Source organism: Apus apus, chromosome Z, assembly GCF_020740795.1.
Source record: "Apus apus isolate bApuApu2 chromosome Z, bApuApu2.pri.cur, whole genome shotgun sequence".
Lineage (NCBI taxonomy): Eukaryota > Metazoa > Chordata > Aves > Apodiformes > Apodidae > Apus > Apus apus.
The window spans coordinates 13,534,196-13,560,884 of NC_067312.1; the positions used below are offsets into that span (position 1 = coordinate 13,534,196).

The following is a 26,689-nucleotide window of genomic DNA, read 5'->3' on the forward strand; positions in this document are numbered from 1 at the left end:
TGCCAGGTTGTGTAGGGGTGGGGTCTAGAAGGCCAAGGCATGGCTGGAGCTGAACTTGGCAAGGGACACGAAGAGTAATGCAAAGAGCTTCCTTAGGCATGAGAACCAAAAAAGGAAGGCCTAAGAAAGCATATCCCCCTGAGCAGCAAGACTGGCAAACTTTCAAGAACAGACAAGGAGGAGGCTGAGGAACCCAACAGCTTTTTTCATAGAATCACAGAATGGTTTTGGTTGGAAGGACCTTAAAGGTCATCTAGTTCAAACCACCTGCCTGGGACACCTCCCACTAAACCAGGTTGCTCAGGGCCCCATCCAACCTGGTCTTGAATGCTTCCAGGGATGGGGCAGACACAGCTTCCCTGGGCAGCCTGTGTCAGTGTCTCATCACCCCCACAGTAAAGAATTTCCTCCTAATGTCTAGTCTAAACCTCCCATCCTCTAGTTTAAATCCATTCTCTGCCTTGTCCTACCACTTGTCCTGTCCACCCTTGTAAAAAGTCCCTCCCCAGCTTTCTAGTAGCCCCTTCAGGTACTGGAAGGCCACTACAAGGTATCCCTAGAGCTTTCTCTTCTCCAGGCTGAACAACCCAAACTCTCTCAGCCTGTCTTCATAGCAGAGGTGCTACAGCCCTCAGATCATCTTAGTGGCCCTTCTCTGGACTTGCTCCAGTCTTCACTGGCAGCCTCTCTTCCAACACCTCTTGAGTAGATGTACCTCAAAGCAGGGACTGGGGGAGCAAAGTCCCTCCCACTGTAAGAGACGCTCAGGTTCATGACCACTTGAGGAACCTGCACATACAGAAGTCTGTGTTACCTGAGAAGATGCATCCCAGAGTCCTGAGAGAACTGGCTGATGCAGTTGCCAAGCCACCCTCCATGACAGTTGAAAAGTCACTGCAGTAAGGTGAAGTCCCCAGAGACTGGAAAAAGGACAATGTTGCACCCATTTTTCTCAATGAAAAGTTCCTGGGAACTACCAAGCTGTCAGCCTCCCCTCTGTGCCTCAGAAGATTATGGAGCAGATCCCCCTGGAAGATATGCTGAGGAACACGGAGGACAGGGAGGTGACTCAAGACAACCATCATGGCTTCAACAAGGGCAAGTCATGCCTAACCAACCTACTGGCTTTCTGTGATGGAGTGACTACATCAGTAGACAAAGATGTCATCTATCCAGCTTCCTGTAAGGCCTTTTGACATGGTCCCCCACAACATCCTTCTCTCTAAATTGGAGAGAGATGGATTTCATGGGTAGACTGTTCAGTGGATGATGAATTGGGGTTGTTCAGCCTGAAGAACAGAAAGCTCTGGGGAGAACTTATTGCAGCCTCTCTATACTAAAAGGGGCTTAAAAGAAAGAGGGGGACAAACTTTCAGTAGGGCCTTTTCTGATAAGACAAGGGGTAATGGTTTTAAACTAAAAGAGGACAGATTTAGACTAGATACAAGGAAGAAATTTTTTATAATGAGGTTGGTGAAACACTGGGCCAGAGAGGTGATAAGTGCCCAGTCCTGGAAACATTCAAGGTCAGGTTGGATTGAGCTCTGAGCAACCTGACCTACTTGAAGATGTCCCTTCTTATTGCCAGAGGGCTGGACTAGATGTCCTTTAAAGGCCTCTTCCAACAGAAACTATGCAGTAGTTCAGAAAGGTGGGAGGTTGTGACCAAAGCCAAAAAAGATGGCATATAGAAGGTAGACTTCAAAAAATTAGCAGGAAGTGAGCAAGCTGGATAATGAAGTAACATGCTATCTACCAACTTCCTCCATTTCCAATGTTTCAGCTTCTGTAGTTTGATGTTTGTGGAGAGTCTTAAGCCTCCATATGTGAACATCAGCATTAACTTCTATTTCGACTCTGCAAGACACCTCACTCCTGAAATAAGGCAGCTAAATTGTAAAATGTATGGGGTTTGTGCATACATATATAGTTACACCTTGACTAGAAGTCTTTAAGGAGACATTAGAGAAAAAATACATTTTTGTTTCTAAAAAAATGCAATTATTTTAGGAGTTAAATTTAACCAGATTCAACTTGTTTGATCCTCATTGGTTCTACAACTGCAGACACATCTCCTGGGGGTACTTCTTAACCTGTACCTCAAAATTTCATTTAGAGCTGAGCAGAGCTAAAAGGACTATCTGCTCCTCAGAGAAAAAGAAACAAGTTTCATCTCTGGCCCTAAAAAGCAAAGCATCATAGAAGAAAGTGCAAGAAAACTTCTCTTGAGCCTGAGGAAGCATCAGGGCTGGGAGAGCTTGTGATGATCCCACCCCCATGTGTCAGTGGTTTCTCACACTGATGTGTACAGCTCTGCCCAGGAACCTGCTGCTACCCCAGCTTGGGCCAAGTGTAAATTTAACCCCTGACCTGGTGGCTTGGGGGGGGGCGTGTTTTGCAAACTGCCTCTGCCCCCGTTGTAGTCATCTGCCATGCTATGGATCAGCAGGTAGTTACAGAAAGGATTTCCTTTGCTGCTGTCACAATGAAATGAACTGTTCATTTGCCTCTTCCTTCGACAGCAGAAGACACATTGTGAGAAGAAAGTGGATAAGCCATCTTGCTCCCACAACCCCTCAGTAAGAAATGATCTTTACTTTCATTTCTGAGTACTGCATGGTCCCAAAAAGTATTGACTAAGGAATGTGATGAAAAGACTGTGAAGGTCCCTCAGATTCCCTTTTTATAAACAGCATCCTTATGCCTTGTTTCTGCACTTCCTCCCCCCCCTAAATTTTCTAAACATTTTAAGCTTCAGACACCTGCTGTCAAGGTCTGAATTCTTTACAAACAAGTAAAGCCCCTTTAGGGGAGCAGGTACACTGCCTTGGTATTGTGTGTAACTCAACTGCTAGCAAACTACCATGTTCATCATCTCCAATCCCATCTGGAGAGCGTGTTTTTACATTATTGGTTTTAATATGCTTGCACATCCAAGTACATCAAGACTTACAGACTGATGCTGTAACTGTAACTGGAAACAAGATACAGCTTTCATGAGCCCTGGAGTGGCAGTCTTGTCCCTGACTGCTTTTATCTTCTCACAGCTGGCTGTGATCAAAAGGAGACTTTCATACTTGGCTAAACCAGGATTTTTCAGATTTGGTTTCCACCAGGAACAGAAATCATACTTGCTGATGATTTCTTCACTGCCCCCTCTGGGGGAAGACAGTGTGAGACTGAGTGAAGCCACTGTTTCATGCTTTGAACTGGTCCTTTGAAAGCACTGTCTCTTCTCATTTGGAGATGAGCACCCCCAGTACTGAGTTTTGCATCCCAGCCACTTGTGTGGGGAAAAGCTGATGAAGATTCTGAGGACTGCAAAAAATACATAGACAGTTTTGATGTCTGTGTCCACAGAAACTGCCAATTCAATCCTGATGTGTGTGTAATCCTTTATCAAACTTTCTTTAAACCATATTTCTTGATGCTTGCCAAGATGCAGCTTCACTTGGAAACCTACAATTTTTTTACTTTTTTTTTTTTTTTAACTATTATAGTATTGGATGGCAGTAACTAACCACCAGAAAACACCACACTTTTGACTTCCATGAAAAATCTTAATTTCCTCACTGCAAAAATAAAAACTACTGCTGTTGGGAAAGAGTCACCACAGCTGTACCAGTCCAGGCTGCCACAACTAGTTGACAGTCACTGTACATACAAGAAATTTTTCTACAAACATCTGAGGGCTGCTAGAAGAGCTCTAACACAACAGCATTATACCAATGGATGAACAGCAACATTCATCTTCAACACAGCAAGTATCTGTCATTAGGGTCTTACATTGGCATCTGATTTTCTGAAAAAAATCTGTATTTCACTTACTGCTGCCTGACTATTTGTACCTCTATTAATCACTCAAACTCTATTAAGATTTCTCTGAACTACTATACAAGTAAGCTGGGTATAAAATACTAGGGCAGTGCAAGTGCACATGTGTAGTCATAGTGGTGCAAAGCAATAACTGCTCTGTGTGCAAAATCACTTTAAACTCACTTTTATTAAATCACTTTATCACAATTGCTAAGTTATAAAAATAGCTTCATCCACAGTGATGTTTATATTAAACGCAAAGATAAAACAGTTGTGCAGTGCTCTTAAAACAGAATTAATTTTTTAATGTTGCTGACCCAGAAGTTCTTGTTTAAGACTGCTGGTCTGCATTTATCAACTATATTTAGTTCTTGTAGACTTGAAGACATATGGAGAGCAAATTACTTGTTAAGGAACCAAATTTCATCTAGGCACGACTGAAAACAGTGAGACTGTCTGTGCTGCTTAAGGAGAAAAATGCAAACCTCAGTCCATTTTAAGTAGAACAATGATTATTTTTAGAAATGAAACCAAACACCAGCAACTGTTTGGAAGTGCACAGCAGCTGAGAAATTGTATTCATTTGTCTTCCACATCTGCTACCATAGCCTCAACCGCATTCCAGTCCAGTTTGCTGAGGATACTTCCTGTGCTTTCAGAAACACTGTCAGTGTCAACAACGCCAAGAGGAGAGAAACTCACTGGATGAAGTGCAGAGGCCTATGGGAGGAACAGAACATGAGTGGAATCATTCATGGACAAGACCTCTGCTCAGCCAGCAGAAACGATCCTGCTCTTTTCCAACGTATCCTAATCAAGTTACATTGCATTTGTTGCACAGTGTTTTCCTGTTTATGCACTCCCACTGTGCCTCTTGTCTGAACAGACAAGACTATGCAGTTCTTGTAAAGAAGATTAATTCTCAAGGCCTACAAGAATGACAAGGCTTGTAAAGACAAAACATAGTTCTGTTGAATCACCATCATCTGTGTCCCTTTGCAGCTACCCCACCCACACGTTTAGAAAACAGAACCACTTTTTAAATAAAGCATACGTAAACAAGTGTTGAATGGTAGGTAGAAAATAATTCCTAGAATAATTAGACATCCTACCTGAAACAAGGAGTCCTGAGTATCTTCAAGTATTCTTTGGATATCATCAGGCACAGTCCAAGGACTTATTATGTCTCGATCGCTCTCCTGATCAACACCCTCTGCCTGAGCTGCAGTGGCAACACGTAGAGGCTTTTGTTGTGATGTTCTGCTGCCTCTGTACTCAGTAGCTGAAGAGAAAACAAGTCAGCCATAGCACTGTAACATTTCTTGCTATTTTCTTCTGAAGTCTTTAAGCTTCTCCAATATCAGAAGCTCCACATTCTGAGAACTGAAGCTGTGTTTAAACATACGAAAAAGCAGCATGGCCTGTGATCCTGAACTGATGTGGGCTTAGGGCAAGAAAATGCTGCTGGTCCTTTCCAGCTTCATGCTCTGAATTCTTCCCAGAACAGAAGATGAAGTGGAACAGAACTAGGGACGGTGCCTACAACATGCAGGTCCTGTTGTGCAGTCCCCAAACAGGACACGTACATTATATGTGGGAGGAATTAACCTATGTAAATACTGGATCTCTGCCTTCGAGAAGACATGGACTTTGTGAAACCCTTAGCAGTGATAATACTGGAGAACAGAAACAAGAACGTGATCTGAAATAAGAGAAAGACAAACCTGTATTTAGAGTTTTTTTAAAAAGAGAATGTATGGAAAGCAGGAGGAGAGTGACTTTCCACAAGGGTAGAGGTGAGTGAGTGACTCAGGCAAAATGCCTATCTGCTTACTATTGCTATTCTCCCTTTCCTGCATTGTCACCTCTAATAAACTGACATTTGACTAGCCCAATAGTATCCCTATTATACCACCAATATAATTCTGGTGTAAGGGAGAATAAAATTCACCCACAGTATCAAACAGATTCTCCCCTCATTCTGCTCTTGTAATCAAGTCCTGTGTCTGGTAGAGAACTTGACTAGGAGGAAACATTTATGTGAGGAAACCTTTGTGGATACAAAGCTACTGCTACAAGCATAGGGGAAAAGGATCACTAAAAGATAATTTATTTTAGTTTTTAGAAAAAGTTCAGTCACACATTTTTCCACTCTAACATTATGACCAAATAGTATCTTAAATATATAGTGTACAGAGGGGTAACAAAGACAGCTCCTACTCACAAGAGCTCAGAAAGCAAGCACAGAAAGGTGAGAGAGAGTCACAATACTTGTACTGGACTGCTAACTCACTCTCTCTGTGGTTTTCAGCTGAAAGAAAGACTCAAGCCCTCTGCTCCTCATGACTTCATGCCTGGTTCAGGTAATCACCAAGATCTAGTACATTTGCTTCACTAATCTGGCTAAATTTCATCTGGCTAAAACCACTCAGGAGATAAACAGAAGTGATTGCTTAAAATATTTCACAAGTTTCTAATGAAAAGGATTATTAAGTGGGGGGAAAAATGATTATTTTTCTTACTAATGTGGAATCTGGGGCAGTGTTGCATACATCCTACCCAGGATGTATTTTTCTGTTTTCTATGTGTTTTATTTTTCCCCTGTATTACACAGTTGAGCAGCACTGTATCATTGCTCTCTGTAACTTACAGTGCCCAGAACTGACAGGAGAGTTTGCAGCATTTCTCACTCTTCCTCTAGAAGTACTTTTCGGTAGGAGTGTACAGGCATTTCCTGGAAAGACAAAGAAAGCATTTCCTCTGTTAGGTGCAGTAGATCAAAACTACTCAAAAGATGCTTCCAAATTTAAATCTGTGAGCTTGGTTGTTGGATTACACAGTACTCTTGCTCTGGCCAATCAGGCTACTTTGGATTTAGAGGGAGATGATAAGGCAAGGTAACTCTCATCATTTAGCAGGCCAATGAGAGCACAGCTGCAAAAGCCTCAGGACAGGAAATCTCCAGGATTATAAATCTCACTTTCTACACCAGTATTAAAGCTCCTCCCTCCCAAAATTTGGTTATAATGTGAAGATCATCTTCAGTATGTGCCTTCATTAAGATTAAGTTCTGTTCTTACCCCTGGACTGTGTTAAACCAAGAGATGAGGTGAAACGGTGCACTTTTTGACCAAAGCTGGGTTTGGCAGCAATTCTGCTCCTTTCTGGCAGCACAGGACCAGGACTATTCATATGCCCTCTACAACAAGAAAAAAAACAACAAAGTGCAAATACTTCTCATTGTCTACCGCATGCCATTCCTCCACACGACTCCTGTCTAACAGGGCTTATTCAAATGAGTAAAAAGGCTATAAAAACCACATTCAGCCCACTTAGCTGAGAAACAGCATCCCATACTGCTTGTGGGGCAATCAAGCCTCACCAGAACCAGAGATGCTGACAATCATAGTAAGGACATCTCGAATTTGCTTTACAAAGAGCCAGTTTAGGTCCAGCAAACCCTTCAGAAATTACTGCAAGCCCTTGGGTGGCTCCCTGCATGACATTCCTTAGCACTTCTGATTCTGGCAGGGCTGATGCAGTTAAACTGCCCCTGGACAGCACCAACAGGCTCTGTACAGCACAGTCTACATACAGTTCAATGCTCTATCCTGGAACTTTACTAAAAGGAGATGCAGAAATATTTAAGTCTCGAAGTTACAGGATTATCTGAAGTACACAGTTCCTCCTATTATTCTGAAAAACAAAACTGTATGTAGAAGAAAAAAAAGTATTCTGCAATGTTCCTCAAGGCTCAGTGTTGGGACCGTTTCTGTTTAACATCTTTATTGATGATCTTGTTAAGGACGTAGAGTATATTATCAGTAAGTTTGCAGATGACACCAACCTGGTGGGAGTGTTGATCTGCATGAGGACAGGGAGGCTCTACAGAGAGACTTTGATAGACTGGATGGTTGGTCTAATATCAATGGCCTGGGCTTCAACAAGGCCAAGTGCTGTGTCCTGCACTTGGGCCACAACAAGCCCAGGCAACACTACAGGCCTGGGGAAGTGTGGCTGGAAAGTGTCTGGCAGGAAAGGACCTGGGGGTTCTCATTGACAAGTGGCTGAATATGAGCCAGCAGTGTGCCCAGGTGGCCAAGAAAGCCAGTGGCATCCTGGCTTGTAATAGAAATAGTGTGACCAGCAGAAGGAGAGAGGTGATTGTCCCCCTGTACTCAGCACTGGTGAGGCCACACCTGGAGTATTGTGTCCAGTTTTGGGCACCTCAATCCAAGAGAAATCTTGAGGTGCTGGAGCAAGTACAGAGGAGGGCAAGGAAGCTGGTGAAGGGCCTAGAGAATAAATCTCATGAAGAACACCTGAAGGAGCTGGGAATGTTTAGTTCGAGGAAGACCAGGCTGAGGGGAGACCTCATCAGTCTCTACAACTACCTGAAAGGTCATTGTAGAGAGGCTGGTCCTGGTCTCTTTTCACAGGTAATCAGCAATAGAACAAGAGGGAATGGCTTCAAGCTGCAACAGGGGAGGATTACACTGGACATTAGGAAACATTTTTTCACAGAAAGAGTGGTCAGACACTGGAACAGGCTGTCCAGGGAGGTGGTTAAGTCACCATCCCTGGATGTGTTTAAGGGTCATTTCAATGTGGTGTTGGTGGATATGGTCTAGGGGAGAACTTTGCAGAGTAGGGATGATGGTTGGACTTGTCATCCCAAGGGTCTTTTCCAACCTGAATAGTTCTATGATTCTAATGTACAACTGGATTACATATAAACATGTGACATTAATGCCATCAAGTAGAATAAATTTACCAATTTTTAATACTGATCTCCTTAGATGGCAATAAGCACCAAAGTGCAAAAGAAAGCACAAGTAAAGTCCTAGGGAATGAAAAAAATTAGAAAAGAAGAATAAATCTAGATTCAGCTGAACTCTAATTAAGGTAGTCTATATGAATGCACAGTAGTATTTTTATTTGCTTCTTGCTTGTTAATAGTGCTCTTCAGATCATTAACTATGCTGCTGCCTGTACTCCACTGAAATTGCTGTGGAGTGGAATGGGTTAGAATGCTAATTATAGATCAGATTACACCTGTTACTGATTACAGATCAGGTAACACCTGTTACTCTGCTATTAAGAGTTGTCACAGCTGTGTTGTGAAAGGTGTTCTTAAGGCTCCCTCCACAATTTGCACTAGCAGCTTTAAGAAGACTGGTACAGGAATTTTAAGACTCCTCTGATCCAGACATCTTAGATTCTGCCAGACCTTCCCTCAAGCTAATCCTATACCAACTAGCTACAAATCTGAAGTATGGTAAAAACACCAATACATCAGAGCAGGGTTAATGCTTGAAGTTCTTACCCCTTAGTCGATGCCACACACCTTTTTCTGTACTCTTGAGGTGTTCTTGTCCTGGACAATGGTCTATGTTCACTTGCAGGTAACACTACTGCTTCACATAACATTTCATTCATCAAACAAAGTGCCTGTGACATTCTCACACTGTGATGTTCAGATAACAGGGCTCTGTAGAGAAATAGCATTACATATTAACTCATGATATAAGTCATTTAATTGCAGCTGGCTTGTGAGTCTTGTAAGGCTACATTGCAACTAGAACAGAATTTGCAAAGTTTTGCTGTTTCAGAGAATATGTACTATTCCTTTTAAGATCATTAGCAAAAAGCTAAAAACATTTCTTAACAATGGGTTTGACAGAATGAAAGAGTCAATGCTAGGGAAAAAGTAGAAAAACTGTTGTTTATAAAGTGAAAAATACTGTCAAAGGATGAAACGTTCAGAATTTTCTTAAATGGTAAAGGAAACATGAATTATTTATGCTCTTGGTTGAAATGTTATTAATTTCTGAAGTTAACAGACAAGATAGTTAAACATAAACAAGATAGTTAAAACTACCTCTTCCTTAAGACTGGAAAATTAGTATTTAAGTAAGAGTACAACAAGTTACATTTATAGCAACTTACTTGTCTTTTTCTTCTTTCTTCTTCTGAAAGTATTTAATATCCTTTGAAGTAGGACTACAATGCTGTGCAAAAAGTACAATCATTAAATTATTCTGTATTGTGGTCTCATTCCAATATCTCACTCTCAAAATGTAGACTGATTTGACTTGAATTTTACTATTAAGACATTCTCCACAATGAAAAACAATATGAAAGCATATGACCCTACCAGGAAATTCAGACAAAATGGTCCCTATAAACTCCCAGTCTCTAAATATACTGAAAGCTTGCAGTCACACCTTCCACAGCCCATACACTTAACATTAACATTTCTAAGACGATGTCTTCAATGTCAAGGTCTGAATTTCAAATGGCCTCACCTTCAGTGTCCTAGAAATTAGTGATGTTCCTACACAATAACTAATTTAAAAACAGGGCAAGCTTGCTCTTTGACATGTGTTTGCTTGAGTACAATTTGACTTTTTTAATGTTTTCTTCTAAACAAAAGAAACCACCACCAAAAGCTAAGCATGCCTCCATCTACTGATTTCAGGAGAAAAGCTTGTAACAAGAGCATCAAGTATATATCTATGGGTTGGCAACTCAGCAGGAGAGAAGCAAGACTAATTTTTCCTAATTACTTTTATCTTCTACACTTGGACAAAGGAGCAGCAGGGTTCCAAACTGAAAGACTGTTTAAAATCAGGGGAAATAATGTATAAGATCCGTTACTCTTTCTAAAAGTGAACACGAGTCAATTATTTGGTAACAGTAAACTTTTGTCTGTAACATGTTTGCTGCTTGGGAGTTAAACCCTAGAGTCTCAGCAGGAAAGAAAGAAAAACCCTGCGTTCAAATGATGAGTAGAAAGTATGGGGATATATTTTGCTGTTGCTGGTTTTCACCTCCTGTAACCCTGAAGATTTCCCTGGCCCAGCAGTGTCTTTTCAGGTCCTGAAGGTATCCAGGTGACAAATATATATTTTAAGACTTAATACTGATTGTGAAATTATTTTTTAACGGCTTTTGCACCTTCTTTTCCCTTCAGTTATTTCCAGCACAGTGCAGATCACAAGAGATGTATCAGGCCATAAACATGTTTTTACTGATTAAACTCCACATTAAAAAATATTTTGGGAAGGGATTGTTTGCTGAGCCTGCATTGAAAACCAGCCTTCAATCAAAATACTCAGATACTTGAGATGTACATCCTATTTCTGGTATCTCTGCCAACCCTCTGTAATAGCATATGCTTCCATATGTGTGTGAACACATACTGTGCCCTCAGTATCCTGTCATGTTTGTAAAGGATGCTGGCAGCTGAACTCTGCTTTTTAAATTAATTGGGGGTTTTTGGAGGTGCAGGGACAGATGAAACAAGATGTAAACACATCTTTACAACTCCTGTAGTCACCACCCCCTGACAAAATACAGCTTTTATCAGCGAGTGTTACAGCTGTATCCATTACAGCAGCAGGACTACACTTCCTGAATCTACAGCTTGGGGACAGCTCATAATTGCCACCTGCAGCCAACTGTCATTACTCCAGTCTGTGAAGAATACTGCTATATTTGTTTACTGATCACTTCTGACACAGCTATGGCCAGTCCCAATACCATAAAAGAAAACATATAAAAAACCAACATTAAAATAGGAAAAAAACCACGAATAACATTTATATCATAAAACCTGAACAATCAACACTTGTACAGTAAGTGACAACTACTCTTGAAAATACCAATTATTCTTACCACATTCTTTCTTGGATTGAATGGATTATGCTCTTTCTGTCTTTGTTCATCCAGTTTCTTCACATATTCTCTCATTCTTTCCCTTCGCTTTCTTTTCATCCATGCTTGTATCTCTTTCTTCTCCTCTGTTTTCCGAGAACGTCCAGCAGCAGAACCACAAACCCTGAGAACAGATATAATTGGGAAATAATCTAGCACGTCCTTTAAGTTTTAAGCAGTGGCAGCTACATGGTACAATAAAAATACTGCAAGCCCTTTAAAATTCTGACTCGGTAGAAAGCCTAAGTAATGAACAATTGGGAAATTTTCTTCTGCAAAATATTACTTCAGAAAATCCTCACACTCAGGTAATTTCCAAGATGTTTCTTAAAATTCATCTTTGATTTGTCAACTACATTCAGATAATAGGACCAAAGCTTTGAATGTGGATCATCTGTTACTGTCTTTATAGGGTAACTGGAAGAGAAAAAACTGCAATTAATTTTACTGTAATCTTTCATTTTTAAAATGTGTATAGTAAAAATATCTAAAAAGAAAAAAACACCAATGAGATTCTATTATCGTTTTTGTTCCTTCCCCTCAACCTATGAGCTCCTTCAGAAGACTGTGTACAAAATAATTTTTAAAGCACAGCCAATAAAAACCCTAACATAACTCGATCCTCAAGAGTTCTTCAGAAATATTTATTAATTCACCTTGCCATACTCTTTAAAGTAGCTGGGTAATAAGTATTTTATTTACTGTAAAACTAAAAGGACAGACCTAGAAATTAAAATGAGATTTTCCAACAGAAGTGTTTCAGTTTTAAATGCCTCATTTTTTAAAACCCATTTTTAAACTTTGATTTTCAAGACTAGCAAGCATTAATGATGCCAGAATCAACAGAAGGTACGAGTGTAACAAAGTATCTCTAGTAGCTGCCGTTAAACTGAAAGCTTATGGATTGAAGCACTAAAGCTCTCAAGGGAGTGGAACTTAATTTGGATGTTATTTACTTTCTGGCAAAGGGAAGCTCATTATCAGAAGTATTCAGAGTCTTATGTGAAAAATAAGTACGTGAAATGGAGTTGTCCTTAGGTCTTTGGTCAGGTTTGATTAAATGTTACTTGAATACATTTTTGAAATTTTCAGTAATCTTGAAGAGGTACACATAATTGCCTAACAGTCCAGCTAGCAACTTTTATAGGCCCATGTAGTAATTAATGTGTTTGGAATTCTCGAAGGATTGCAAAGATTATGTGATCGGTGCACAGATTCACATTTGAAGTCCTTGAGCTCCTTTTACAATTTAAATACACATTAGAACAAGTAAAGGAGAGCACTATACTTAAATGAGTCACTAGAACTGCCTGAAACAGGTATCTTAAACTGCATCATTGCATCAACACAACAGATAGTTTGGCATCCTGAACAGTTGTACTTTTCCCTTGTAAGCAACTTGTACCACAAACAGGAGTAGGAAACACCTCTTATTTTAACACATCTGAAGAAAGAACACAGATGATTTTGAAACTGACAGAAAAAGTAGAAATCTCCAGCAGGGAGACCATGACAAACCAGAGTCTGCGGCTGAAATCTTCTGAAGCTGCGTTGGCACTGACAGGTCCAATAAGGGACAAGCAAGTAGGGAAGAATTAGAAAAAAAAAATAATAAAATCCAACTAGCATATTTTACAATAATGTCCAGTAAAAATGTGGCTTTTAAATAGTTCTAAGACTGGTCCCACCGACATCAAGTCAAATCACATGCTTGCTTCCACTGTTTACAGGGTGTGAGCTATGAGAAGAATAACCAGGGTTAAAATGATTTAACTCAAACATAATAAAAAACCAGCAATGGCATTACCTAGAGATTTTGTTAGCTTGTGTTTTTGTAAAGCCCAGCTCCAACGGGGAAATGTCACCTTGTCTTACAAGATCACTAATGATGTCAGTTACACCACTCAGACCCGTCATTTGCAGGCAATCTTCTAAAGAGCTTAAAGATAGGCAGGGAAAAAAACACATTACTAATTTGAAGTAGAACATGCCTGTAAAAAAGACAAGCTAAAATTCTTCCTTTTATGCTTAAAATGAGATTCTTCAGGTTGTTTTAACAGAAGCCTTTGGACTGAATTTTCTCCTGCCCTTCACGGTGTTAGTGCACAGAAGCAACACCTGGATAATGTGTGTAGAGCACTGACTTAAAAAAGTTACCAGCCATCACCTTAGCTTTGCTGTCATCATGTAGACTTTAGCCTGCTTTGTAGTTTCCCAGTGTGGATGGAACAGAATGAGTGAGACCTGACTAACATCAGGAGTATTGCAGAGAGGGCCTTGAATAAACCATCTAGAAATATGGCCCCATCCAGAGCTGAACTGCCTGAACTCCACTTTGGAGTGTCAACACAGCTGGCCCACAGGAAGCTCAGCCTGGCAGCCCGGAAGGCCAGGAGCACCTGCAGGGTTTGTACTGCTGTCCATGCTGAGATAAACCTTTGGGACACTACACCAAATCTCAATGACCTTCTGAGCAAGAATCTGTGTGAATGAGAGAATAGTTTAACCTAAATTTTTCACATTTATTTCCTCTCTTTTAATCAGTTGCTCTCAAGAAAAAAAAATCTCATTATAATTACAAGCTATAGTCGCTTCTTTGGCTAAAAATCACCAATTGCTGAAGTTTTTTGCCTCACACCCATGCTCCCTTATTCTACCTCCCTACTTCAGTTACAACACTTAAAATACTTCAAAAATAAACTAAATCATTTATTTTACTGCTATGCTTCAAACAAAACAACAAAGGAGGCCAACTGAGCAGAACAACTAGGAAGAAAGGGAATGACCAGGAGTAAAGGGAAGCCAGCTAGTGTCTCCTACTGCACAACTGGATCCAAAGACTAACAGTTAACATTAAAAAACATGTGTGTCAGACCATGTTATTTAAAGCATAAGGTCATTCCAATTTTGAAATCTTCAGCCTGTTTCTTTACAGTCCATGAACTTTACCATTCATAGCATAACACTTTAAAAACCTTCTGGCAATAGCTAGCTTTAGTAGATGACTAGCAGCAGCAGTTGCTCGTACTTGTTCAAAGACAGTGCTTTGCAAGTATGAAAATCATAAAAGCACACTGACTATAGCAGCATCTACAGCAATAGCTCTGTTATTTGTATCTAGAAAGAAACTTTGAATGCTTCTGCAGATACAGGCATTACTATCAAGAGCATCAGAATAAATGTCTGAAATTCACTAACAAAGAGGCTTTAATTCAGTTTGAAAATAAATGCCTACATTTTTATGTGATAGTTCTACCTTGCCAGTCCCTTTTTGGCAGGATTTTGAAGTAAACAAATTTTAAACAAAACCAATGTCAAAATACATACCTATCACATATATCTCTGCTTACTTGAAAATCTGAAACAGAAACAGCCTTTGTTAATAAAAGCCTTGCATGTGAACAGAAATAATACATAAATAAAAACATAAATAAATGTTAAACACCCTGTAGGATAAAATACAGAAATACATCACCCTGAGTATGTTGATATTAAAGAGAAATGCATATCACACATAGGCTAAATGACCTGTGAGTACATGACATTGGCAGCCAACTTCATAGAGCACCTTCAGAGAAAATTAATGAACAGCTCCCTGACTGACATGGATACTTTTCCTAGAAAGACAAACCAGAAGTCTGTGCTGCCATTGAGCATGACATGGACTGGTTGGGGAGTTGGGAAGGAGAAACTTAATGAAATTCAACTAGGGCAAGTGTAGAGTCTTGCATCTGGGGAAGAATAACCCCATATATCAGTACAGGCTGGGGGGTGACTTGCTGAAAAGCAGCTCTGGGGAGAAGAACCTCAGGGTCCTGGTGTACAACAGGCTGACCATGAGCCAACAATGTGTCCTTGCAGCCACGAAGGCCAATGTCACTCTGGGGTGTATAAAGAAGAGTGTGGCCAGTAGGGTGAAGGAGGTTATCCTCCCCCTCTCCTCCGCCCTGGTAAGGCCACATCTGGAATACTGCATTCAATTCTGGGCTCCCCAGTCATAAAGGACAAGGGACTATTGGGAAGAGTTCAGTCTGGGGCCACTAAGATGATTAGAGGAATGGAGCATCTGCCCTAAGAAAAAAGGCAGACAGAGCTGGATCTGATTAGCCTGGAGAAGACTGAGGAAAGATCTCATTAATGCTTTTAAATATCTAAAGGATGGGTATCAGAGGATGGGGCCAGTTTCTTTTTAGCAGCGTACAGTGACGGGACCAGGGGCCATTGGGGCCAGCTGGAGCACAGGAGGTTAAGTTAAACATAAGGAATAACTTTTTACTGAGAGAGTAACAGAACACTGGAACAGGCTGTTTAAGAAGGTTGTGGAGTCTCCTTCTTTGGAAAAAATAAAAACCTGTCTGGACATGTTCCTGTGTGATCAGCTGTAGGTGATCCTGCTGTAGCAGGGTGTTTGGACTAGATGATCTTCAGAGGTCCGTTTCAACCCTTATGACTCTATGACAAAGCAGCACAGCAATGCATTTCAGAAATAGACCTAAAGTTATTTATTTCATTTCAATAATGGTGAATTTGAGAGCAAGAATAATTCACTGCTTAACTGTTTGCAAAGCTTAATGATAGTCTTCCTTTGTGTAACGTATGAACTCATGATCAGTGCACATCCATGAAGCCTTTCTAAATAAGGCAACCTAGAAAGACTGACAACTGACTTTTATGAGCTCACTGGCATTACATACCATGCTGTGTAACAGCAGTGACAAAGTGCTACATCAGGAAGAAAAGATTTACTTATTTCTAAAAGGGGAAAAAGGGAAAAACAAACAATAATAAACAATATACCAGGTGACAACTTTACACCACTGGCCAAGTTAGAAGCAGAAGCTGAAGAGGCAGGAGAGTGTACTTCCAGTGTAGTAAAACCAGGTATAGGATATTCCAAGTTTAAGCCTTCCTTTTCATCATCTGTAACATCTTCAAAAATCATGTCCCTCAAATCATGTTCTGATTCCATGAAAAAAATATAGTAATTAGTACAGAACAATGGAAAAAAGCCCACAATGCAAAAACTATCACTCATATATATTCATTAGTGGTATACTTAGCTTATCTGTCAAACCTGAAACAACCTGAACCTAGATCAGGTGTGCCTCCGTGTGAAAGGGCACTACCAGAGCTGTGATGATGTACAAATCTTAAATACTGTCTTATATACAAATACAGATATAGCTATGGTTTGGTTATACAATTTGGCTTTACATTAATTTGGTAAATAGCCTAGACTGTATTTTGGTATGAATGTAAAATGGACCTGTATGTACCCTCAACACGCTCCTTCTTGGCACAGTACAGTAGCTATAAGTAAACAGTTACTATATAGTCAACTGTACATAAACAATAAATTGTTCACTACATCAACTCCAGCAAACAGTTAAGCTCAGGTAAACTTGTATTAAAATCAGTAGATAATACAACTAAATAGCCACTGAAGATGCATGAAAAAGCTTCTTTATATACCCAGAGAAACTAAAGACAAATTTAGTATCCTTTCCTATCAGCAAGCAAAGCACTCATAAGCACCGTGTTTTTATTTTTATTATACAATAGTAATACATACTATCTTACTTAAAATCCTATACCCAATCTCTGCATTAGGGGTTTGGAAAAGGTCAAAGTAGACAGGTATTTTCTAAAGCATTTCTGTTGAAGCAGTAGCCATAACATTCAATTTTTCTACCTTCGATTTTATTTTTCTGCTGTATTTTTGGTTTTTGGTGCCTATTTCAATAGTAACTTCTAAGACCGCATTAAGCTTCAGTGGTAATGAAGTTAGTCAAGTTTAATACTCAATTGGAAGTTTACTATCCTTCTGTTAATTGAACACATACCATCATCAATGATTCTAGCATCTTTAGAGAATGAAGGACGATCACCAAGACCTGAATTAGCAGCCATTTCAAAATCTTCTATTAATTTCACTAGCTATAAATGAAACACAAAAACTAAGTATCGATACATTCTTCAAGGCATTTCTGAAATTTAAACCAGATATTTACACAAAGTTTGCTTTTTTTTTCCCCTCAGGATCTTATAAACATTTTCAGAGTATCCTCATTCAAAACAAAGAAAATAGTCCAGCAATCAAAGAAGCTCACAGAGATCAATTTAATCTAAAAGTTCAATCTTCTGGATCCGTAGTCTGACAAAAATGCATACGAACAGTATTCTTCTTGATAACAGTTTTACTTCTATTGGTCACATAATTTTATTTTAAAAATAGTTTAAGTTTTCCAATGTATCTTACCTAAAACTTGCAGAAATAAAAGTATTTCCATATTCTTAATGAGTCTGGAGTTGTCCTGAAGTTAAAAACTAGGAAATGAAAACTAAAGCAGACTAACCCAGATTGAGACATTTTACTGAACATTACCTCTTCTAAAGAAGCAGTCTCAAAAACAATTTCTAGTACAAAAGAAATTGTTGTAAAGGGAATAACCAACAGGTGTCCACTGAAATAAGGGCAAAAAAGCAAACGGGATTATCTTCAGGATTTAGCTAGATAACCAGAAGAAGCTTTAAAACCCAAATGCAGTGAGATGCTGAAACAAAATAAAAGAGGACGTGAAGATTTTTCTTCACTACAGGCTTTTAAAAATCTGTCTAGATAATTGCCTTGATGAACAACATAAGCAATTAAATAATCCAGCTTAGAGTAATAACACCATGGAGATGACACAATGAGATCCTTGCATTTCTGTGAATATATGGAAGTACAGGTAACGGACACTATTAGTTTGAATGATCATACAAATAGTTTCTATAATTGTGCATTATACAGCAGATGCTGTGGAACTACACGATGTTACTGAACTCATTCTGTATTAAACCATGTCTACAGGAGCTGGTAATTGACTTAAGTCTTCATGATATGCAAAGAAAAACAAAAGCTTTTTACCAGCTAGGTAAAACAGAAACTACTGGTTCATTCTTAGATTAGTCACTCCCAGTTGGCTCTAAACTTAATATAAAAGCTAAAGTACTGGGAAGAAATAATTGCCAGCATTCCCCACTTCACATATACCTGAAGTCAGCCACACCTGAAGTTTCAGGCAATTTAAATTAGCTATAGTATTAAGAGGTCAGCCTGTTGAAAAGTTTCACCTTTTTCTCATTATCTCTGTCATGACCTATAAAGTAGTAATTCTTAAGCTATATACAAGACAATCTGAATGCACTATGTCTAAAATGCATTTATTTTACTTCAACACTTCGATTTATAAAGGTATTAAAAATGCAAATACTTTATGAAATAAACAGAAATAGTTCCAGAAATGGTTACATAATACTCTGCAGAGGCACAGGTGCAGAAATCTTTGCCAAAAAGGTCTCCTGCTCAGTACAAACTTTTGTCCTATTTCATTTTCCCAGTTACAGAAAAATGGAATATATTTTGCCTACTCATTAAGAGCATCACAATTCTGGCCAGCATTTGGTCCATTCTAAGTAACCAAGGCAGTCAACAGATGCAGCACCAAATGTGGAGGAACTATACAAGATTCTCAACGTTTCTTAACCTATATTAAGCAGATTTTAAAATACATCATTCTGAAATGTAAATTCTGTCTTTAGCTGAAAATCTTACAAAATAAACTGTTTCAAACACAACAGTTAGCAGTCAGAACTCACCAGTTTGGTATTTCTGAAATCTTCCTCCTTTGTTCTGTTCTGTAGTGTCTGTAATTGGATATCAATGTCCTGCTGCTTTGTGGAAAAGTATTCTTTGTCAATTACTTCGGCTGGAAGCCCTGAAGAAGACAAAATTCTGTCACCTTCAGGTACTGTGTTCCAAGTTGCCTCGTCTACAGCAGAATATGAGTTCTTATCTTCCTGTTGCACTTGGCTTGATATATTTTTGCGATGATCATCTTGAAATAAAAAAAACAACAAACCAAAGTGCACTAACATCACTGAATAACCTGCAAACATTCAACAGCTGCAAATGTGTGCTTTAGGAGGCAGGAATCGTCACAAAATAAGTCAAATGTATAAAAGGTTTGTCTGTGTAAGACTAGAAAAGCAGGAAGTGAGCTGATGAAAGGTGGGAGCTAAGAAAATTACAGTAAAATTGTAGAGGCTTTTTTTATTGTAAAGCTACATGGATTACCTCTCTTCTGAAGCATCTTGGGTGGAATCACACTAGTAACAGAAGATGCCATGTGATTAACTCTTGAAGTAGATGGAATTTCAAAGTTCTCATTTTGCAGTGCAGTATCTACCTCTTCTGTAGACTCAGGTATCATGGGCAAATTGTTAATGACGTTACTGCCTTCAATGTCAATCACACTGACATATTCATGTTCACTCTGAGTAAGAACAAGATATTGAAGAACTATACCATGTGCATTTTGCATACATTATTTACAGTACATTGTTAACCATCCCTGTGTTTACTTCTTACCACTGAGTTGAAAGGTTTTTTGTTCTGAAGACAAAGTAACTAGAATCATTCCTATGGCATTATACAACTGATTAAGGTTTAAAGAGCCCAAATTCATGAGGTAAGACAAGTAGTAAACTTAAAATGCATTGTAACTATATGTATATTTGCCCACTAACCAAATCGTGCACATCCAGCAGAAGGGATGATAAAGGCCTTTCAGTCACTTCAGAGGGGAATCTCTGGTTTAAATATGTATCTGGTGGAAGCATCTCAAGGGCACTAGATGATTCTAAGAGAAAAGAATAACAGTTTTGTATTTACAGTAAAAGCCATGAAACTTCAGATAAGCTACTTGCAAATCGGTCTGCATTCTCTGGATGGAAGAAAAGCTTTTCTAAGCACTTCTTCTAAAAAATATAGACCATGTAGCTTAATATGTTTCTTAAATGTTTTGCTTCAGACAATAAATCACAAAATTGTTTTTTATTTTGGTGAGAAATCAGACTAATACTCAAAATATTAAAATCAAAGCAACATGGTGCAGTCTAAACTGCTACTCATTTCTAATTCTCTCCTGAATAGGTTAGAAAACCACACAAAAAATACATCTTTACTTGATCTATATAAACAAAACGACTCCGCTATAAAGACCTCACACTAGAAGGAAGTCTTGTGTTGTAGTAAAATAATCGTCCAAATGGAACAACACTGATTTTAAAAGAAAGGAAAAACTAATATGCTTACTTGGTGCCATAGAAAAAATACTTATATTATGAATTCTACATAGCACAGTTAATCTAGAATTTATAAAATGGGGGGAGAAAATCTAAACCCACATAAATCTTATTTAGTACAACATGTAAATTACCTTATATTTTTTGTTATACAAACTGACCCAAAAGATGACTAGTTGGGAGGAACATTGAGAGTACTTGAGACTGGAACACTGGTGCTTGGCATATAGCTATTACTCAACTTAGCACATGCACAGAACTGTATCATCAGCTGCGACAGTACAGCTCAATTTCATGTGGACCTGTGACCTGCCTTATCCCCACCAGTCAATCCATTTGGTTTATATAACAACAACCCACCATTAAGCAGCACTCAATTCAAGCTAAAATCCTAAAATGTCTCTCCTCATACATGAATACAAAAGCCTATGTACACTGCACCAGGAAAAATTCCAGCCAAACTTTTCATAATCAGTACTGTAACTACTTCACATTTGGTTTCAAGAAGTCAGATACATTAGCATTTTTGTATCTATATCCTGCATTAAGCTACCTCATATACAAAAAAACACATTAACATGGTAATATTTTTATATATTTCCTAAAAAACAGAGGAAGTAGAGAAAGACTGAAGCCACACCTGACACAGGAACAGACAGAACTGACTCTTTTTTTTGAACTTCAGAAATCTCATTTCCAGCACTGGTTCCAATATCCTGATATGGTTTGAGCACTTGATAGGAAAAAACCCAAAACACACGAATGAATTTAAGTGAAGCAGAGACACTGACCACATTATCTGAATATGCATTTCTGATTTAACAGTTCATAATCAAAACAAAGTTGGAGTGGAAGAGGCAGGGAAATAATTTCAGTCACATGTGAAATACTGTCTAAAATACATTTAGATAAAATTAACCTAAGTTAAAAGGAGCTTTCAGAAAAAGTAACTGCAGAACTGACTTACAGAAAGCATGTGGAGACTCTAACATAGTTGCATCAGTAATATTTTTTTATATAATTACTTTAACTAGTATTTTATAACTTACAGTACAGTATCCTCTGGTTTAATAATTTTTGAAACAAAAAGCTACAGCACAAAAAACTCATTTCTCTCTTTCCATTCTACATTTTGGAAACTGACCAAATACATTTGGCTGCTGTATGTCAGACAGGTAGAACTTACCTGGGTGAGTATTAGTACTTGCATCTTGAGTTTCTGCTGGTTTTTTTCCCATAGAAGCCATGTAATGTAGATCTGCTGAAGTAGTAATTGCTTCTCCTGTTGTGCCTAAAACGTGATAATACACAACAGGTGTCTAAAAATAATGCAAGAATTGGAAATCTGTGAAAGCAATATTAACTCAAAACTAAGGGAAATTTTTCTTTGCATTTCTGAGTTAATTTTAACTTTTTTTTAAGCATACCTCATGAACCATTCACAGAAAAAACTTAGTGTTACACTGAATTGAAATCAAGGCTCAGTTTGGACATGTAATTATTAAATATTTTAGTATGCTTTATAATACAAAGGGGTTTTTTAGTATTTTAAAACCAGGAAAATATTTATTACATATGTACCTTTATTCCTTTATTGATGTTTCCACAGAACTCTGCAAAGCAGTGTTTTACTAAGGCCAAATGTCAGAGAACAGGTTGCGTTTTACCCTCTGACAGGATTAAGTATTGTGATGAATTATTGTATTATAAAGAAGCTAAACTTTCTAAAGGCATGGTCTTTATTTTGCAAGCTAGAAATAGTGTAAACATTTCCTTCTAAGAAAGACTTAAATTTTGAGTAATTAGAATATGCAGGCAAATAAAATGGGGACAGTATTTTTTAAAACAAACTTAGGCAGAATTTGTTAGCATTGTGTACATCATTCTTCTGAAGAATCACAGGAACAGAAATCACTATGAACCATAGTTACTGGAATTCACTCAACATACTGTTATCATTTTGTGAAGTCTGTTGTTTATAAACACAAATTATTATAATTTATTTTTTGGACAACTTAAAATACTTCTCTAATCTTCAGGAGAATTATTCTGAGTTTACAGATAATTGATTGAGATCTTAAATTTGCCTGCATCTTCCCAACGTCAATCCCTTAAAAACTGACTATCCCAAAAAACAGACTATCTGCTGTACATCCTGGAAGATTTTCCTGATTTTCTGGGGAGACAGCATAGGACATTATGCTTTATTACCCACAGACTACACAATCTGAGTTTTTAACGTCCTGATGACTCTAGAATTTTCCTTTGACATCTAACAAACTTCTCTTCCTTGATTTGAGTACTGAAAGCATTAGAAAGGCTTGTACTTGCCCACTGAAATGCAAAAAGCATCTTGAAGGTAAGACGTAGATTTTGCTTGTTGATCCTAAAATAAGAAGAAAAAGGATTACACCTCAATAAATGGTTTCAAGGCCAATTAAAGGCTTTCTTGTGCTGTTAACTTACAAATGACTCCTTTCAGTAATGATTTAACAAAAAACAACCAAAAAAAAGTAACATACTTATCTTACCCCGTTTTTTAATTCTTCTAATCCATTCTAATCCTGTTGATTTACTATTTAACACTTTCCCATATGTACCTTGGGGTGACTTGCACTAACACAAGTTCCTCATTCTTCTGAGTATGTGCTATCTCTGCTGTACCATAATTATTATCTCCCAGATCTGGTCAGGCTCTCCAGCTGCTGTGCTGGACAGTCTCAAAGAAGATGTGTTATAGATCAGAAATAAAGCCTGTTGCTCTGAGTAGTGACTTCTCTTTGTATTTGCTATTGTTCTACCTTGAAATCTGGTACTTGCACGGATAATCTCCCAATATATTAAAAGGCATAATTTCTTGGCTGAAACAGAAGTGAGACCTTGTGCTGCTCATCCTCACCCCTTTTGTCATCATGTAGCCTCAGGTGGAAAGAGTAGTGACCTGGCATTACTGCTGGGCTAAACACTTTTTTTTTTTTTTTTTTAAGCAATTAGCATTTGTGCATATAGTTACTTCAAATGTAGTTACAAACAATTATCCTATGAAAATAAACAAGTTCATGTCCTGAAAAAAACAAAAGCAATGTTGGCATACTTTATAAAAGTAAATCTCTTGTTTACAAGAAATGCAAGTATATGAATGAAAGACGTATACTGTTTCCAGGCTACAGTCTGGAAGAGATTTACATGATAATTTTGGTTTACGGTTTCCTGCTTACTTGAATGGGAAAAGGTAAAAAGAAAAAAACCAAAATATTCTTCTATACCTTAGTCCCTGATTCAACAACTGTCATGGTATCACTAATACTGATGATGGAGTCTGCTGGACAGAAGGATACACTTGTTTTCTTCTTTTCCTCCTCCTCTTTCATTTGTTTATCTCGCCTCTTTTGTCTGTCAAAATATTAATTACAAATTAAAAAAAAGAACTGACATAATAAAAATACCTAGAATTGTTCTCTAACAAGTATTACTATTATTACTATTAATAGTACTACTATTAAGAAATATACACTGAAATAAAACTGAAAAGACAAACAACTGCTGAACACAGATCAGTTCAATGCAATACTTATGCCTATCAGAAATCTACATAAAATTGTAGTAGGAACTCATAAAAATACTTAACCAATCACACCGACATCTGTTAAGCTTTTTATATTAAGTATTGCAAACTGTCTAACATTCCACATCTAAACTTTGCTTATTATTAAAAAAATTATCATTAATACCCAAAATGCCTATAAAGAATTCACAATAAATACACCAAGAAAGAAACCTCTGTTATTGCAGAAGCTTTCTAATTAACTATTTTACTAAAAAAGTTCTGGTATCTAATAAGCAAATTATAAAACAACTGTACCTACAATCATTTCAGCTGATAATATCAAAACAAGATTCCTAAACTCCATTTGCAATTGTTTTTCATCTTAAGAGGGAAAAACTCATCTTAGCATGTGTTTCCAACTGCCAGCCTTAAAGGCAACAACATCAGAAACATTCTGTTCTAGATTTAACATCAGTAACTCTTCCATGGAAAAAAACATATTAGTGAAACTTCAGGAATCTACTACATTGTATGATAACTGAACAAAGACGTGCATGAAGCTTAAACATACTGTTGCAACTATTTGTGTAATCAATTAACAAAGGAAAAAATAAAATTCCAAAGACAATTTTGAGCAGGAATTTTGCTAATCACTGTCCACATTCAGAAACATAGCCAGTATCCTGAATTATACTGAAAGAGCATTATACTGAAGAGCCCCTTCCTCCTCCTTGAAGATGACTACTAACAGTGATGATATGAAATGCAGACAGCAACCTATTAAGATTCATTGTGTAATCAGCAAAATGTCATAAACACCACATAAAAACAAGCCAGATGACAATAAGACATAAAACACAGATACTGATACGAAAAACGCTTCCCCTTGAATATTATTCTCATCAGCCTGTTAACAGCAATAACCCTTTCATGCCCTAATGCTACACTTCTGCTGTATCTTTATTAATATTTGCTATTTTATTCTCCTCCAAGAGAACTTTGGCTTGCCTTTTTCTGTTATTGTCCACATTTCTTAGTTCAAATGGCTCAACATCAGTTTTTAGTAACTGGATAGGTTCAGGTGGGTCTTGCCCACAGGAACTACTGGGCACAGTATGATGTTGGTGACGTTCAAATGCAATGAGGTCTCGAACTGGAATGAGTTTTGGTGCCTGAAAGTGTTTAGAGAGACAAAGAAGCAAAAATTAAACAATGACACAGAAAAGAGGGCCAACCCATCAGTTTAGAAGAAATCCAAATCCTAATCTGCCTGATGAGACCCCACCTGGAGTACTCTGTCCAGCTCTGCAGTCCTCAGCACAAGAAAGAACTGCACCAGTTGGAGTCGGTCTGTAAAGCCACAAAAAGGATGAGAGGGCTGGAGAGGGCTAGAGCATCTCTGCTATGAAAACAGGCTGAGAGAGTTGGGGTTGTTCATCCTGGAGAACAGAAGGCTCCAGGGAGACCTGATAGTGGTCTTTCAATACTTAAGAGGGGGCTTATAAGAAAGAGGGGGACAGATGTTTTAGTAGGGCCTGTTGTGACAGGACAAGGAGTAATGGTTTTAAACTAAAAGAGGGTAAATTTAGACTAGATATAAGGAAGAAATTTTTTACAATAAGGTTGGTGAAATACTAACTGGTTGCCCAGAGACGAGGCCCATTCCTGCAAACACGAGTTCAGGTGGCACTGGGCTCTGAGCTACCTGATGTAGTAGGAAATGTACCTGCTTATAGCAGGGGAGTTGTCCTTTAAAGGCCCCTTCTAACTAAAACCCATTCCATGAAAAAAGGTGATCCAGTTTGGATCTCAGTAGTAATTTGTAGAGAAAGTGAAAACCTAGTATTAATAACAGCAGACTACCCTCTTGCCTGATGTGTATATGTGTAAACTATTTCCTGAAAGTAAAATAAAATATATTGATTTTCTCCACAGAATTTATTTCATTAATATTTGCATTTTTAATGTATCTAGTTCAAGATGAAGGTAGCAACTGTGCAATGTAGCCGAGGATTGAAAAAGCACCTTTCAAGGAAAAACACTTTTTTTCAACTAGCATATGTAATCACCTGAGAATGTATCAGAAAAACATTCTTCTCACCCAGATGATAAGGTTTTCTTATGAAACATTTCAAGATTCCATCTGTGTCCTTAAACAAGCAGTTTTATTAGTGCATTCTTTGCATTACTGCAAATAACCATAATTAAATTTCTGTCGAAACTTGATTATTTTTTACAATATAAATATTATCCAGTATTTAGGTAGCTCCTTAGTAATAAATGTAAGAAATTTATTGAATGGTGATGAAGTACAGCATGTGGAATCAACCTAGCATGCTTAAAAACATATCTGAGCTTGCAGCCTGCCTCATTTTGACATGTCAGTAAGAAGGTACATTAGTTCCCGATCCCTTTGGATAGCTGTGCTCAACACTTCCAAATTCCATAGTCTGGAAACATTAACTTATTTTTAATTAA

At 38.1% G+C, this 26,689-nt stretch overlaps 1 protein-coding gene across 1 annotated transcript in view; it reads right to left on the reverse strand.

The window, feature by feature from the left end:
- Positions 1-3,984: 3,984 nt before the first annotated feature.
- The window catches only part of CPLANE1 (ciliogenesis and planar polarity effector complex subunit 1), a 61,688-nt gene continuing 38,983 nt past the window's right edge, over positions 3,985-26,689 (reverse strand). Inside the window, exons 34-52 of the mRNA XM_051642659.1 lie at positions 25,220-25,383; positions 23,931-24,057; positions 22,996-23,050; positions 21,851-21,955; positions 21,305-21,397; positions 20,107-20,219; positions 19,655-19,853; positions 19,177-19,415; positions 17,379-17,472; positions 16,333-16,494; positions 14,863-14,893; positions 13,343-13,474; positions 11,497-11,659; positions 9,766-9,827; positions 9,143-9,307; positions 6,897-7,015; positions 6,467-6,550; positions 4,929-5,098; positions 3,985-4,536 (exon numbers count right to left, since the gene is read on the reverse strand). Coding sequence (XP_051498619.1) covers positions 4,396-4,536; positions 4,929-5,098; positions 6,467-6,550; positions 6,897-7,015; positions 9,143-9,307; positions 9,766-9,827; positions 11,497-11,659; positions 13,343-13,474; positions 14,863-14,893; positions 16,333-16,494; positions 17,379-17,472; positions 19,177-19,415; positions 19,655-19,853; positions 20,107-20,219; positions 21,305-21,397; positions 21,851-21,955; positions 22,996-23,050; positions 23,931-24,057; positions 25,220-25,383 — 2,418 coding nt within the window. The 3' untranslated portion in view covers positions 3,985-4,395. The remainder of the gene's footprint in view (positions 4,537-4,928; positions 5,099-6,466; positions 6,551-6,896; positions 7,016-9,142; positions 9,308-9,765; positions 9,828-11,496; positions 11,660-13,342; positions 13,475-14,862; positions 14,894-16,332; positions 16,495-17,378; positions 17,473-19,176; positions 19,416-19,654; positions 19,854-20,106; positions 20,220-21,304; positions 21,398-21,850; positions 21,956-22,995; positions 23,051-23,930; positions 24,058-25,219; positions 25,384-26,689) is intronic.